The sequence below is a fragment of the Antrostomus carolinensis genome, unplaced genomic scaffold, assembly GCF_000700745.2.
Source record: "Antrostomus carolinensis isolate BGI_N321 unplaced genomic scaffold, ASM70074v2 scaffold1864, whole genome shotgun sequence".
In the NCBI taxonomy this organism is placed as follows: Eukaryota; Metazoa; Chordata; class Aves; order Caprimulgiformes; family Caprimulgidae; genus Antrostomus; species Antrostomus carolinensis.
Genome location: NW_010308470.1, coordinates 40,587 through 57,801, shown reverse-complemented (window position 1 = coordinate 57,801; position 17,215 = coordinate 40,587). Strand labels below are relative to the sequence as shown.

At 34.5% G+C, this 17,215-nt stretch overlaps 1 protein-coding gene across 1 annotated transcript in view; it reads left to right on the top strand.

The window, feature by feature from the left end:
* Positions 1-209: 209 nt before the first annotated feature.
* The window catches only part of LOC104523237 (leucine-rich repeat and calponin homology domain-containing protein 1), a gene marked incomplete at its 5' end in the record, with an annotated part of 44,033 nt that continues 27,027 nt past the window's right edge, over positions 210-17,215 (top strand). The window contains 8 exons of the mRNA XM_029084434.1: positions 210-277; positions 1,310-1,396; positions 4,032-4,121; positions 4,240-4,276; positions 4,902-5,015; positions 7,213-7,260; positions 8,485-8,557; positions 12,893-13,000. Of these exons, the coding sequence (XP_028940267.1) occupies positions 210-277; positions 1,310-1,396; positions 4,032-4,121; positions 4,240-4,276; positions 4,902-5,015; positions 7,213-7,260; positions 8,485-8,557; positions 12,893-13,000 (625 nt within the window). The remainder of the gene's footprint in view (positions 278-1,309; positions 1,397-4,031; positions 4,122-4,239; positions 4,277-4,901; positions 5,016-7,212; positions 7,261-8,484; positions 8,558-12,892; positions 13,001-17,215) is intronic.

The window sequence follows — 17,215 nt, the reverse complement described above, 5'->3', positions numbered from 1 at the left end:
CTCAATAAAATCTGAGCAGTGAATAGAAGATCTTGTAATCAGTATCTTAGAAGGAGGTAGAGTGAGGAGTGGAGAAGTAGTGTTGGATTGCTTCCACTAGCCACCCTAAACTGTTACATAAATTAGGTCAATGCTGAATCTGAAAGCAAAATTTATCTACCTACTTAATTGCAAAGTTGAGTTCTCAATATCACTTTGTCTGATTACAGAGCAGAGCAGCAGAGTGTGATGAACTGCTGAGAATAGAAGAGGACGCACAATGGCAAACAGACGAAATGTAAGTATTTTTTATATATCTGTAAGTAATTAGCTGTGTCATTTGATTGGATTGACCAGAACTGGCATTTCCTTATCAGTTAATAATTTTGTAGACTTGGAGGCATGAAAGAAGCACAGCCTTGCACTTTGTGTGTGCTGAATGTTTTACACATTATTGCCTAATAGAGAGAATGTTATAATACAACTAAGTAATTTGTATGCACCAATAGTGCTGTAATATCTTTTACCTTTGCAGAATGCAAGCTTTTTAAATAGGCGTTTTAATATTTAGCCTGTTAATGGCATTGATAAAAAAGGATTTTGTCAAAATTTGTAGGTTCTAAATTTAATGTACATTGTTTAAAATGTAATTGAATTAGAAAAAAATGCCTCAATCTTTTCTTCTTTTGACATAATTTTAACCCTGAAACACTCATTAATTCATTCATAGACGTTAATTCAAGAGTGGAGCAAGTGAACATTATTTCACCATGTACTGTGAAGTTGTGTTCACTAAGCAGAGTAGTGGAGTCCTATATGATTTAAAAATGAAAATTGAAGGAAGAGAAATATAAGTACTTTCTGAAAGAGCCTTATTGGCAGATCTAACAGATGATTGTGCTTCTAAACCCCAAAAAGAATTACAAAGCAAAAGAAAGCATGCTGGTTCATCAAAAGAATTGTATCTAGTACTTATGTTAAAACAATACATGTGATGAATGCAGTTAATAAGAGTCAGATACTGGTAAATACATTTTCAATTTAGTAGTCAGTCTGTTTAATTGAATGCTAAAAGCTTTAGTTCATCACATTTTTTATCTATGTATGTATTGGCTGCAGGGCTTTCTTAAAGACAAAGTGCTGGAGAATTTTTTTCAGAAGAAACTTTCCATAAATTCAGCACATAACTAGTGTGCACAGTGACTGTTTTTTCCCCCGCTATAGTGTTTGCATGCCTGTTGGAAGATACAGCTCACAAATTGAAATTCAGACTACCCTTCATAATTGCTGTTGTACCTCTTTTTCTGAATGCTTTTGTTTTCTGTTGCAGAATAAATTTATCAGAAGATCAAACTATTGATATAGCAATGATAGAACAACTAAGAGAAGCAGTAGATTTATTACAAGATTCCACCAGGTATGCTTACAATACCTGACAAGTTAATGTAATGTGTTTAATATTTTTTTTAATTTAGAGTTATTTTTTAACTGATAATTGAAAGTTCTTTGGAGTTACGAAGTGCTTTGTTAGCACCCTGATTTTTTTTCAGGAGGTGCTTAGATAGCTAAGAAGGAAATGTGCATTGTCTCTCTGAGTATCTAGATAAGATTCCCTGTAAATTAAGAAGAATTTGAAAGAAACCTAAATTTAGAGTTGGAGACACTTCTTAACCATTCATCTCATGTACACTACTGTGATTTTCTGAAGTTTTGTCTAGGATAATCACATTTCTTATATACTCTCCTCTGCTTATTCATACTTGGTCTATTTTGTGGGGATTGGAGAAGGTCTTCTGTCCCAAACTCATTCCACCTTAGGGGAGCACATGAAGGAAGTACCTGAATTAATGGTGGAATTTCTGTAGTCTCCCTCTGAAATCAGGAGAAAGAGGAAGAGGCAACTAGAAGAAGTTATTTAGATTTCCCCTGACTACTGAAGGCATAGTTTTATAATTCAGGTGTCTATTTTAAGTAGCTAAAGTCAGGTGGAATGACTCTGGATCTGTGAATAAACAAAGGAATAAGTATTTAAAAGAAAATAAATGTGTGTCCTACTGAAAAAGGACTGACAAGAATCATGTAGGTAGTTCTGTGCAGGTGCTTGCCATTTTTTTGTGTGTGACCACTTCCGAACTTGATTATGTTCATTTCAGAACTAGGCAACACATTTTTCTTCATTACTTGTATGAAGCAGATGGTTTAGACCTTAATTTCTCTGAACACTAGAAACCCCCGTGTCACTTCCAGCTTAAACTATCCTTGTTTCTCCTTCGTCCCTTGGCCAGTGCACTGTAGTTGTTTGTTCTTGTGACTGTGCTGTTTTAATTTAGTTTAAATACCTATTTTGATACTGCTTTTTCACCTAGCAGATCTTTCTACTTTTTAGGACAGAAATTCACTCCTGTTAGTATTTCTAGAGAGACAATTATCTGTATTTATTTTGAATCGTATAGAGAGTACTTGAATTCTTGAATCATTTATTAATACTTGAATCACAAGTATTTTTGCTTAATAAAAAGTCATACAAATTTTAGTTCCTGTTGCTTCTGCACCTCATATGAGGCTTATTATTTTGTGGGAGGTATTGCAATTAAAAAAGGAAAAAGTTTGATCTGGAAAAAAGTGACATTAAAAAAATCAGTTGTTAGCCTTATAAATTTTATCATTTTGTTTGTTGTCAAATATTGCCACTATTTCCTACATGTTTTCTTTTTCTTATTAAATGAAAAAGGGCAGTAAAATACAGAAAATTAATACATTTCTCCATGCATATTCAGATGTGCTTTTGTTAGTGACACTACAGTAAATTTGAAATGTGGCTTTTAAAAATGGCTAATCATGTCATGCATGTCTGTATTTTTCTACTCCTTTTTTACATAGTGTTTATTTTTGTGGCTGCACTTTCTTTTTCTAACCCAAAAATATGAGTATTTGTTTTTAATTTACTGAGCGTGATAGAAGCTTTTCAATGTGTATCTCCTGTATGTTAACATACAGACTTACCCAGCAAGATACGCCTAGGTGCCTAATACTTGCCAAATGATGCTGTAGACTTTCAATCCTCTGGGCCATGAGTTCCTCATAATTGCTTTTATAATTACTGGATTACATGGCAGTTTGTTATATACTTGCATTATATAAAGCAATGTGAGAAAATTTTGTTTTTCATACTGAATAGTTTTGTGTCTTTATCCAGATCCATAAAGGAATTTAAATGCTTCCATTGCTCCTTAGTTTGATGCAGAAAGGCCTTCATGTGCTTTTAACTTAAACCCTAGAGCATGTCTAAAAATTATAACTTTCCCCAAAGAGGTTTTCTTTGTGCATCAGTATAACTCTAATCAACTAGTCAGGATAACCTAGTTGAAATAATAACTCTAGCCAGAATTATACTTCTCTCACACTGAAAGCTATTTAGGAGTTAGAAAGAGAAACCACTGTAGGGGCTGAAACAGTAGGTGATGCTGACATCCCTAATATGCACTGAATAGACTTCAGCGGAGAGCGCATCAAGTGGAACTGTTTTTGCTAATGGATATGATACGACTATTAAACTTAAAATGCTTGTCCAGTTACTGTTGTTGTTCTGTAGAGTTTAAAATCCACATACCCTGTGTGCACGTAAGTAGCATTTCAGTATTGGAAATGAAAATTATTTCAGAGTCAATCTTTTTTCAGTATTTTCAGATGTTTGTTTCAGATTCAGGGCTGTGGCTTCTATTTGAACATAAGGTACTAGAAGTTGAATATAGAAATCTACAGCCTTCTAGATAATGGCATGGTTGCTGGTAGAAAACAGGTCCTTTTGTTTTGATACAAGCCATTGCTCAGGGTGACATTTTGCAGAGGAAAGCATCAACGTTACTTTGACTGAACTAGTGATAGTGAAGCATCAGGAGACATTTCAGAAAGTTGTTAAGAGATAACACTTAGCAGGTTAGAACCGTGACTATAAAAGTATTTCATACATCCATTTGTTTGAAATTAAATACTGAACAGGATGGTTACCAAAGCTGTACCCCAGTGCAACATTTTTATTTCAAACTTTGCAGATTAAGCATGGATATTTCAGAAAGCAGTGGTGTGAATCTGTATTCCATGGAACCAGCAACAGCTTTAGAATTTCAGGAGTCTACAGTAAAGTGTGTTTATCTACCTTTTTTAGGAAAAAAAAAAAAAAGAAAGCCTTTGTTAGATTCGTCATATTTAAGTTTCTACACAATGAATTACATATTTGCATTTATTTATCTTTATATATAGTGATCAAATGCAGATGGAGATGTCTTCCCTTGGTCAGGTATGTTAATAAGTGTATCACAAAATATTTGGGGAGGGGAAAGACAGGAAATGAGCAAACAATTTCATCACTTATTAATCTGCCAAGTAAGGAAGGGGAAAAAATAGTAGGTTGCAGGACAAACATTTTTATGGATTTGTTTTTGGATTTTTATATGTGTATATATAATTTTTTCTGCATTTATAATTTACATTTTCACCTTATTTTGTTTTCTCCTGTGTGCAGCTTTCATGTATGCTGGTTCATAGCTCAGCCACGCATACTCATCTACCATCTCACCTCTCTATCTTCCTGTTCTGATGTAGCAAAACAGTACATTCATTAAGGATAACCCCAAAATATTTTTTAAACTAAAAATTAATGTTTTCCCAGAGCACTGGAGTTTTACCGTGCTGCTTATTATTTGATCTGTGTCCTGACTGGTGAATTCCTTATGACATACTTTGTTTAGATTTACATTATCTACCTGTTACTGCTGGAACTGCAAGTATATAGTATCTGCTTACTTCTTTGTTCACTGTTCATCACAGTGTTTGTAAGAAATACTTCTGAGGTAATGTTATGCAAAAAAAGATATAGTTCTATTTCCAGCGATACACAGTCTAAAGAGTTATTTATCTTACAGAGAGAAAATGCTGAAGAGGAACTAGAATTTCAGAGGAGGAGGGAGTCGATTATGGAGAAACCAAAGCCTGCAGTGAGAACGTGTGAACAGGGTGAAAAATGGTCATTGAGTCAGGTATGGAGGTGTTTGGTACAATAAGTGTTGAAACATTGGGGATGGATCACTGCATTCTAACAAACTGTTAGACAGTTTGTGTGTGGAGATAGTGGGTTTAGGCCCATTGTGGGGGTTTTTTTTGTAGTTTTGGGTTTTTTTTGTGGTGGTGTTTTTTTTTTTTTCTCCTTTGCCTTAGCATGAATCTCAAGGTTTGGCTCTAAATGGGAGGTTGATTAAGACCTAGGAAAAAAAAAATGATATAATGAAATTAATTAAAATCTTTTCTTCAAATATAAACAGTGGTTGCATGCCCCTGGAGAAAAATAAGTCACCTCGAAGTTAGATCTTCAATAAAATGCAGCACCTGATTCCTCTTCCCCTTCACCCCAAATACTCTTGGTAGTTATGTAAGCTGCTAGGATTTTGTTAACACCAGTATTTTTAATGTGCTTAATATTACAAACACACTGTATATAGGTTGAGATTATAAAGTCCCAAAACTATTTTAAGTTTTGTGTAAATTGCAATGAACCAGAAATTAAGAACTAAGAAAAAAATCTAATTTAAATATTTAGTGCATGCTATTACTTTAGAACTTGTTTGTGTAGGGATTTTTGTGACTGCTATTTCTGAGAAAAAAAGTTACATAATGTTCTGTCTCTCTTGGTAGTACCTTAATAAGGTCTATCTTATCCAGACATAGATTGAATCTGGTTTATTTTGATGCTTTTCAAATATTCTTATGTATAATCATCATTACCGTCAAATATTCCCTATGATCTCTTTGTGACTTTGTTAGTCTTAATTTCATCTTTGTTTTTTCTTTAAAGTAACAAATTCAAAGAAAAAATTTGAGTTGTTTCATCTCTTTCATTATGTTGTTGTACATTGGGGTTACCACAATTTATTTGTAACAGTTCTTTCTACATTGCTAAGATTAATAGATAAGGCTAATTCAGTGTCAAAATGTGTGTGATTTCTGTATTTTGATGAACTGTTTAATAAGGACACTGCTGATTCACTTTTAAGAACCTTTTAAAAAGGAGAAATAAATCTTCCTAAACAGTTACAGAGGGCCTGATCTGGACTGTGTTATGCAGGTGGAAGCATTAGGCGTGTTCCATGAAATGGCAACACATCTTGGAAGAGCAATTTTTTAATCATGCTACATTTTGTGTAGTACAGTAAGCACTTGTGTTACTAAATTAAGTAAATCTAGCATAAATTCAAAATTCTGACTAGTGACCTTGCTGATGTGAGAGAGATTAGACTTTCAGTGTAGGCATATGCAGGCATAACTAGCAAATCTGTCACAAGAACATAGTCCCTGAGCACAGGAGTGCTCAAGCATGTGAGTCTCCAGGTAGAAGAACTGTCTGGGATCAGATGAGTGCGATTTCTTTCTGTTTATTCTAGGTAATACAGTGGTTGAGGTAATACTATGAAAGATGTCTAAAGCTCAAGAATTTTTTTTAAGCTTGAAAATTAGCCAAGTAAGGTCCTGAAGCAAAATGGGTGTGTAATCTTCCCTCCCATCTTGCTAACTTTTGGAAAGCTGATGGGACCAAGTGTTCCAAGTGCCATCTTTTATTTTGTTTCCATTTTTTGCTGATTAATAATAATAAAAAATTGTCTTAAGGAAATTATTTGAATTGAATTATAATTTGTTTTTACTTATGCCAACTGTGTTTCTGCTGACTGAGTTACGATTGATGCAGAATTAATGATTGTATTTCATATTTATTAACATGATTTACATGTTTCCAATTTAACTGTAGCAGAAGTGGTAAGAAAAGGTATGTTATATTGGAATTATAAAATGAACTTATTATGGAATGCTTCTCTCTCCAAATCTATGTTAAAATCTATATTTGTATATTAAACTCTTGGTTATAGTTTCATTACAAATTCTGTGGAACAAAAATGGATAATGCATTTGAAGCAACAAATGTAAAAATCTTACAAATACCATTATAATCACTTAGGACTGAAACTAAAAAATGAATGACAGATCTGTGCAAATAATTTCCACAAGGTTTTTTAAAATGTTCAACTTGCAATAAATGTACTTATTATTCATTAAAATTAATTGTTTCAGTGAAAAAAAAAAAAGGTATTAATGTGTATCTGAGTATCATGAGTAAAATATTCTGATGTGGAATGTCACTAATATAGTTACTGAAATGTTTCCCCCCCCTCCTTTCTAAACACACAGAACGAGCTAATTGTTTGGAATTCAAGTGGACAAACCTCTCACAATGAGGTAAGGTGCTGGTGCCATTTGTCTCTTACATGTTTTATATGAATGGTTCATATACTAAATGAAACATATAATTCAATATCACAGAAAATGTGACTTAGCTCATCTGTAATGGCTATGTGGTTTATTCTTGTCATCTTAAGGATTGCCTAGAGTTTAAAAATATACTTTCTGATAGCTTGTTTCTGAATCATGTAGTTTAGTATAAAAGTTTTTTTTTTTTTTTACATTTTGTTTGTTCTGCCACGTTTTCTTTTTTTTTTTACTTTTCTTTGTTCCACAATTGTTTCTGTTGATTTTAGTGCAATTTCTTTTTGCATAGTCGTGTCATATCATTGATTAGTTTTCAGAGAGGAATCTGGTTTTATTGATCCTATTACTTTCACAATGCGAATCTCAGCAGAAAGACAAACAGGGAAACTGTAGGGAGCTCCTCATGGAGATTTTTCCCCTTCATATTTTCTGTGTAGAAACAGGGCTTCTCGCTCTACATTGCACTGTGTATGAGGATCTTGCACATTCATATCCATCCAGCCACCTTCCACCAGTCTTGACTGGACTCCTATAGTTCCTGGCTCCCTGAGGAATCACTTTTTAAACAGGATTCCCATGATGGAGTTTGGTTATAGGACTCTCTCTATGTTACCACTGGTGGTATGATGATTATACCAGCAAAATCCAGGACACTTGCCTTCTCCTTTATGCTGTTACTCCATTCTTCCTGCTGCAACTGTTAGCCTGGTTTGGTGTCAAGGGTGATGCTGCTCTGAGGTGTCAGCTTAGCTTCATCTTTTCTGCTTTTTAGGCGGAAATTAAATGTTGCATGGAAACTACCGTGCAGAATGGTAATTTAATTCTGTGAAAGAAACAAATGTATCTAAGAAAAAAACATGCCTTTGCTTTGTTTTTCTAAATGTACTATGCCACCAAAATATATGTTTGATGGAACCAAGCAATTATATGGAAGAAAACTGAGAAATAATTGAGCTTATTTATAGCTAGGGGGAATATCCTGCAGTCTTTGGTCAGAAACTTTTATTTTCCAGAAAAGGAATAGGATGGAGTAAAAAAGGGAGATTATCATAGGTTTGAGGATATATCGTGATCAGATTATGTTGTAACAGTTGTGGTGTGCAGTACTGTGAATGTTTCCATTTTATACAGTCAATTGTACTGAGGTATTCTGGATGTTACTCTTACTTAGTTTTATGTTCTTAAATTACACAGAACAAGGATAAAAGTCCAGCAATGTCTCCTACTACAAACGCCACAATCCCTTTTGGCCTGAAGCCACGATCAGGTAATGTGGGAAAGAAAATTAACCAATTTGTGGGTTTGTTTTGGTTTTCTTTTAAACTGAATTTGTAACAAGTATGTATTTGGCACATTATATATGAATCGATTTTCATCCCTTACTAATAAATCAGGTGTTTTATAAAACTATCTGTATATATGTTTTAAAAATATGTGTATATGTACATAAATACACATTTTCTACATATATACATATATGTCAAAAATGCTGACATACTAATTGAAATATTATTTTTGCTTAGTTGGTATATAGGGATACAGTTTAGATTTTGTTGAATAATATATATGAATAATTAAGCTTGTTTGGAAAATGCTTATGCATTGCTCTGAAAACTACTCATTGCAGTAAGTCTTTCAGTAGTTATGCTTGTGTAAGGATCTAGCATTATAGGAAGAAAGTTGTTTACTTCAGCCAGCAGATGACTTTAATGTATTTGCAATGCATTAAATCTGCATGACCATCAATCTTTTAACAAGCAGCAGTTTATTTATTAAAAAAAAAAATCCCACAACAAAAACCAACAAAAAAACCCCAAACAAAACCCCAAACCCTATAGATGTATTTGAAGGCTTGGATAACAGCTTCTTTTAAAAACAGCATTAGTTACAGGGTTAAATTCAGTTTTTGTCTTCTTTGTGCTGAGGTAGTCAATGTTGTTGAGTCATCTCACATCACCTCTAAAGAATTACTGTAGGTTTTTCAGTATGTTTCAGCATCCTAAAACTGTAATTTTGGTTTCTTGTGTTCACCGCAAATGCTTTTAATCAAATGCTAGTAAACCACTACAAGCTTGTAGTTTCCATAACAAAATATCTTGGCAATAATGGCAGCAGTTTCATATTTGAATGTTTAAGAAATTGTACCCATAGATTTGTTTTTTTAAAAAAAAGTTTTAAAAAGCAAAAAATATGGTATTGAACCAGCTTTGTTTCATGAAGAGGGTATTTTAAATTTCTCATGTAGTTATGATATACCATTTGACAGATCTATTCAGTTGCATTTCTTAGTTTATTGGACTGTTAAACTCTGACTCTATTCTTAAGTTTCTGATGCTTTACAGATGTTTTTATTTCTCTCTATACTAAAGTATGGGTTAAATGATGAGCAAATGGGTCCTTTCAAGATTTGGAGAAAAATAGAACATTGAGTAATGTTGCACAGTCCAGTAGCAACATTGTGATAATACCATGAGGAGAAAGACGTGTGAAGGCAAACAGGCCCATGCTGTGTTTCTGCTTTCATGGGATGTAACCTGTGTTCTGCTGAGCTGCTGGTGAAATGTGCTGCTGGGGACTGGAAGCAGCATTGTGGGAGAGAATGCAAGACCATGATGTCTTGTTCAAGTCTTAGTTTAACATGTGCTTCTGAATCTTGGTATATCAGTGCACCAAGATGTGCTTTACCTAATGGCTGCAATAGATCAGGGCAAAATAGCCTAGTGAGTCTTTTTTTAGAGGATTTCTAGGAATTCTAGATTGCAGTGGTTGCAGTCCTTTGCAATAAATCCTTCAAGTTGCCTGATAGATGACCAGATGGGCACAGTTCCTACAGTTCTTCTGTCTGTATTGCAGCTGTGCACAGCCCCATGAAATACCAAAGTCAATTGGTTATAACCTGTTGATTTTCTGTACTGTACCAGTCATATATTTGAATTGCATTGAGTATGCCAATACTACAGTGTCTTATAGTCACAGCTATGGGTTGCAGAAAACTTGATACTCTGAATTTATTTTCCTTTCCATATCATACACCACAGAGTCACCAACCTAGAGCCATTACTGCACAGTCTTTCACCTGATCACATCCAGTTTCAGCCATGTTACTTTAAATTTATCCCATGGTAAGACAGGGGAATTTGACAATAGTAAAACTTTAGGTCCAACTTCAGATAAAAAGACAGTATATTAGGTATGTAGCACAACGTAACAAAATGAAACCTTGCAAAGGAGTAGTGAAGCTGCATATTGTTTCCTCTCCTGCTCCCACTCTAGAGTTACTCTAAAAGTAGTATTAAAATTTGTTTTACTAACACATAAGTATAATTTACAGATAGAAGTAGTACATGACTGAAAATATTTTTTGCGAATCCTGTGTGGTTTTCCCATTAAAGCTGGTTAGCTTGCCATGTCTCTAATTTCTTCACTGTATTTCCTTTAAAATTTTGTGTGAGTTTGAACCGTCCTATCACTGTCTGAATTTGTGCTTGTTAATTATATACTGCTCTATCGCCCTAGAGCTGAGCTAGTCTAGGGGTCCAGGAATTCTGTGATCCAGGAAAGTTTTTCAGCTCAGTTTGTGGTTTTATTTTAATTGCTTTTTTCATTTAAGTTCTTCATGGCCTTAGGGGAAGCCTTATAACTCATTGGAAATGAGTTTTAGCTATTTAACTTCATTAGAGCTTACATTTGAATTACTTGCTTATATAAGTCTTTTAAATCCTAAATGCAAGATTAAAAGCACATTAAAATGTTCTAGCTTAAATGTGTACATCGTGCTCTGTGGAAAAAAATAGGGGCAAATTTTCAATGAAAATATATGCAACCATACCTTTCTGAAATTTGAGAGTTTATTTTCACTGTGTTTATTATAATCTATAATCTATTTTAAATGAATGTTGCTTTCTATTTGACTTTTTATTCTCCCCCCCCACCCCCATTCGTTTCATAATGATTTATGTCTCTCAGAAAGGTGAAAGTAAACTGTTCTACACTTCTGGTAAGGAATCCAGTTTTTGAAGTGCACACACAGATGGAAGTGCTTTCAGAGGGTAAACCACAGTGGCTTAAACTTCTGTGTTAGTACATAATGATAGGTGTTCAGGACTCAAGCTCCTTTTTCTTTCATTTTAAAGCTAGGCAAAACATTGGGAAAATTCATATCTGGTGGGTGACATTGTACCCAGTGAAAATGTTTTGAAAGGTAATGAATGTGTTTTGACTTCTTGACAGATTCTTTTCAAGGGTTAAATGTTTACAAAGAAAGTAAAAAGAGAGAAGACTTTTTTTAATTTTTCAGAATATTTCCTTCTGTATATTAAATACATTCACAAAATATGATCTTTACAAATTCACATTAATTTTGAAAACCTTAGAAAATTACTACTGGAAAGAACCAATAATGACAAGTTTTCTTAGAACCATAGTTTTGCTCTTGGGAAGTGCTTTTGATCTCTGAAAAGGAATCACTCAAAATAGTTAATAAATTTAAACTCTTTGTGCTTGATTCATGAATTAATTAAAATGTTCAGAGTGGTGCTAATTGTCAAAACTGAGTGTTGCAAAGTTCTTGCCACAATATCTTTAATATGCCAGACTCTGAAGCCTGAACATCTACTTGCAGTACTCAAAAATACTTTTTGCTTTTGTTCTGTGCCATTTTGAGGTCACTGTGTTTCATAGTTTCTGCTGAACAAGGTGAGAGCAACACAGACGTACAAACAGCAACAAAAAATTTGTACCTTCAGAGGCTAAAAGAAGCACTAACAAAACTCAAAATCACAAAGCAGTTTGCATTGTGCATTGAAAAGTTGTTCCCTTGCAAATGTTTACATAGCATAATCTTACTCACGAATCCAGCGTCTTCATTTTGGTAACTTTGTCAAAAGTCCCTCCCCAGCCTTCCTGGAGCCCCTTCAGGTACTAGGAGGCCGCTATAAGATCTCCCTGGAGCCTTCTCTTCTCCAGGCTGAACAGCCCCAACTCTCTCAGCCTGTCCTCATAGGAGAGGTGCTCCAGCCCTCGGATGATCCTCGTGGCCTCCTCTGGACTCGCTCCAGTAGGGAATCCAAGTTGCTACTGACAATATAATCTAGGAAATTGTAATATAATGATATTTTCATATGGATGTGTAATTTTTCTGTCTTTAGGGGAGGAAATGTTCTTTTTACATAGTTACAAAAAAATACCAAAATTCTTATTCTCTGAACTTTGAATTGCTGAAATGTCACAGCTGATATATTTACCGTGTAATTCACAGAGTCAAGGTTTTTGTCAAAAATCTATGGGTACTTTTTCTTAAAACTTGGTTGTAAACAAATGTGTGTGAAGTGCTTTGGTTACAATGATCTTGCTAAGCTTAACAGCCTTAACTGCGCATATAATGTACAGTTTGCAAGTACTAACATAACTTTTTGTTCTTTTTATTCTGCAACATCCTTCATTCCTTTCTCAAAAATTACGCATTTTATATTAATCACCTTTGAATTACATCTTCGTCATTACCATACAATCCTAATGCCATATATGAAATGCTGCTGCCCCCTTTTATTCCCCTTCTGGTCCTTATACCACCATGATTGGACTGGTTATCATTCCCCTCCAGCAGACCCATCCCTCAGTCTTCCTCCTGTCTCCTTCAACACACTTACACAGGCACAAACATGGGACAACTTTAGCTACAGTATCCCATCTGAAGGAAACAGTGACAATGGTAGGTGTTCCATATATAATTTACTTATTGTTTCTGAAAACACAGAATTATATGGCAAACGCCCCATATGGCTGAAAGACAGTACTCTTGAGGGGATGGTTATAAGACTGAATACCTCAGAGGATGCACGTTAATTTACTGTAAAATATGTAGTATCTAAAGTACATAAATGAGTGAAGAATGTCACTGTTTTCAAGTCTGGCAAAACAACCTTTCCCATGATATCCACTCCAAAAAACTATTTCCAGTGTAGGTTTATTTACTTGCTTTACTTTCAAGGGTTTATAAAAGTTGTACTCAAACAGCAACTAATTTTGCTACCATCTTTTCTGCATTTTTAATTTATTATTTTTTTGATAGATACTGACTGTTAATAAAAATATCCTGCTCCCATCTGCAGTTATTGATGCAGGTGCATAACTAGCTTAATTGGAAGACAAATCTGTGAAGAAACAAAGCTGAAATAATCAGCTAAGCAAAAAGCATAGTGATTTCTGTCCAACAGAAACTGTTAGTAAGCTATCAAATGTCTCTGCATGGTGAAGGCCAGGTACATTAGTGGTTGTTGTTACTTCTACTTTTGTTTTTTCTCGAGGGTGGTATTATCATAGTAGATTGAATCTTGGCACTTATATGCAAAGCTGGCCGTGTTTGGGCTATCAGGATCTTATACTGCATTAATAGTTAAATGTCAGATGGAAGAAACAGAACCTAGACAATTAAACTGTTTACAAATATTTGATAGGCTGATTTTTTTTAAAGTAGGCCTGTTCTTCCAGTTTCCCTAAATTAGAAGGATGCTTAGGTATTAGAAGGCAGTGAATCTGTCAAGTGCACAAGATTGAAACCAAGACCACAAATCTTGACTGATAAATGCCAACATTTAATTTAGAATGCCTGCTTTCTTAGTTCAATTCATTACTTGCCAATGCTCGCTATTGCCACAGTGTTCTTGATTATAAAATCAAAAAGCATATTTAAGGAATCGACTCTGTAAAGGAAATGAGTATGGAATGTAAGAATTGTGATAACAGTAGATTGAAAACCTGAATTTAGTTCAGGATGGTTTGCAGCTAACTTGGATGTTTTGCTTGATGAATATTCTAACAGAGAAAGCTCTATACTTTTATCAGTGCAGAATTTGATTTATATTAATCTAGATTTGTTAATGTTTTACTCTTCTAAGTGAAATGAGCAGTAGAGACCAGCATGTTCTTGTGCTTTTGGAGCAGATTGATGTCTCATGTCATTCAAATCTTAAGCCAAATGCAAATATTGTTTTATTACCTTGGGCTGTTACAACAGAAAACTGCTTTTACAATTTAAAAAAAAAAAAAAAAAATAATCAGGACTGTTGCCTTTCTGTTTAGAGTTTGTTATCTGGGGCTAAGTTTGTTATCTAAGGTGTATCTTCCTATGGCAGGAAGTAAAGTGTATCAGAGGCCGTACTCTGTCACTGAGGTTAGTTGGCACAGTGTGATTCAAATCCATATGTAAGCACTCTTACTTCCCAAAACAGGATGGCTGCGTTTAAGGAAATATCCTTTGCCTGTGCTATTCCCCGAGCTATTCCTAGGCATTGTGTAGAAGAGAGGTGGGTTTGCACTGACCAGAACTGTGCCAGGAAGCAACAACATTAATAGTATCGATGTGTGCAGGCCATGCACTAGCCCTGTCTGTGTAACTTGCTAGTATTCCTGTAGCCTTTGGTATAGAAATTACATGCATCAGTATAGCACGTTAGTACTTCAGATCATCTTTAAATGTAACTACCTGGCAACAGCTTTGTAATAAAGGAGCCTAAGTCCAGAAATTCTGGGAGGTTTTATAAGACTTGGAACAGACAGGTCTCCCAAGACCAGTGTCCATAGCATTATGGAGGCTTTGATTTAGCAAATGACTTTGTATAATAACTCCACTGTTACTCAAATTTGTACTGAATAAATCAATCAAAGAGAAATTTAACTATAAACTTTTAGCCTGACTTCATCTCTGCCTGTCGTTAGTCCAGTCTTCTTTTTGTCTATTATTTTTAGAGTCAGGTTAAACCATTTTGTTGCTTACCTTCAGGAAAGCAGGATAATATTGTCAAACTAAGTACTCGGGACACTAAATTCCTTGATGTGCTATAAATAGTGCACCTGTGTACATTGTAACTCAGGACAAAAATTAAAATTTTCACAAGGAAGTTTGTCCTTGACTGTGATATATGGAATACATATCATGTTACTAACTACTACCCATTTAACTTGTTGAGACTTTTACCAAATACTTTAAAAAAAATTATTGGAACAAGTATTACATAATAATCTTGGTTGACCATGGGTTCAGAAAGCAGGAACTTGCTCTTGGAAAGAGTACAAAAATAGACCTTCAGGGCTGTGTGAGGTATGGACTCCCCTTGCTGGAAACTGTGTGTAATGCAGAGAAGCAAGCAATACTTAGAACTGATAAAACTTCCTGTATTAGAACAGTTTTCTTTAAATTTTATATATAACTGAAACTTTTATAATTAATGCTCTTGAGTGTATGGGGTTTTTGGTTTGTTTTTTAATCCATTAAACTTATTTTATTTTATTTAGAAACTTGTAATTGTAGTTTCCCACTGCCTTGAGATCAGCCTGCCTTTTTCTTTATGGTGAAATATATGTCTCATTCATAAACAGAATGGAATAAGTAATGTTGATATTTACTTTTCATTAACAGATGTTTGTAGTCTGAAATCAGAAGGAAGTAGATCTTGGGATATTGATATTGACTTAGCAAAGGCCTAAACACAGATAGCTGTGGCCACATTGAATGAAATCCATGATAATACTCTGATACTTGCAAAATTGAACATAAATATGAACTAATACTTTCACAGAGAATCTTTAGAAATGTTGCTGCTGCTAACAAAGCTACAGTGACATTTAAATACCATTTAAATATGGTATTGCTCTTCAAGCATAGTTTTATCTAGGTATTTCATCTGTGAGAGGCAGCAAAGCTCAGTTATTGGAGTTGTACATTGAACTATTTCTAAAATGAAAGTCTGACAAATTGCAACTACAGATTTTAATAAATGTGATAAGAGATTTTTATTTCACCTCTTAAAAAATTAGGAGAAGTCTCCAATAAATTGTTTCAGATTTACTAATGCAGAAATTTGAATTCAGTACAGTTCTGGAGATTAATAGAGGTCCTGGCTAAGAGTTTCTGCACTTTGAAAACTTGGGATTTGATTTTTTTGTTGTTGTTGTAGCCATCCTAAACTATATGATTTACTAAGTAATATTTTAGATATTTCTAGTTGTTTAATTTTCACCATATATAAGTGCTTTAATCAGAAATTTACCAACATATTAATTAGTTTGAAATTATCTAATTTGGTAGGTAATGCTTTTGAAATGGTGTAGTTAAATCAGGTATTTGGAGTGTTATACTTCATAACAACAGTAGTTACAGCTGTTAACAGCCTTTGTATGTTTGTGTGTGTGTAATCATAGTTACACATATGCCTCTGCAAAATATTAAGCAGCACATGTCTGTTGATAGACTGTGCTTTGGAAATAGAGCTCTATTCTGAGCTTGGAGTTTGCCTTCTATGAAGGCAAAGACTTAATGTCAGTACAACTGTGGGCCTATTGCATCTGAAGGCATGGCTCTGCTACTGTCACATTATGTGGGGGAGGGCAGCATAATGGATGTTTTTATTTATGGTATGTGTGCCTGTGTGCAGATCCTTCTGAATGACGACACTGGTGAAGCTATGTAGTCCACCTGGAGAAGGGAACCGAGCTGCAGTTGGTATCTGTAGTTCTGTCCTGCATGTTTTCTCCAGGATGCTCTCCCAGTCTGCCAGTGGGAGTTCTGATGACTTTAAAAAGGATATAGTTTTATGTTAGTAAACGTTAATATTTAGGTGTTCTATTTAAAAGCCGTTTAATAGCCTTTAATATGGCATTTCCTAAAATTACTGATTTAACAGCAGTGTAGAGTATCTCAGTTGCCTGTGAGAAGTTAAAACTATGACTGTGTGAGTTAAGTACTGGAAAGAAACTAGTTTAGTAACTGGCCATAGTTTATTCTATCTTGAAGCCTCAAATAAGTAACCTAAGGATATGTAAGGAGTTCATTGCCTTAAGCCCCTTTTTTAGTAAATAAGGGAAAGAACTTCTGCCTGTTGGCTGTAGTGCCTGTCCCTTTGGCTAGAGAAATAGAAGATTAATTTTG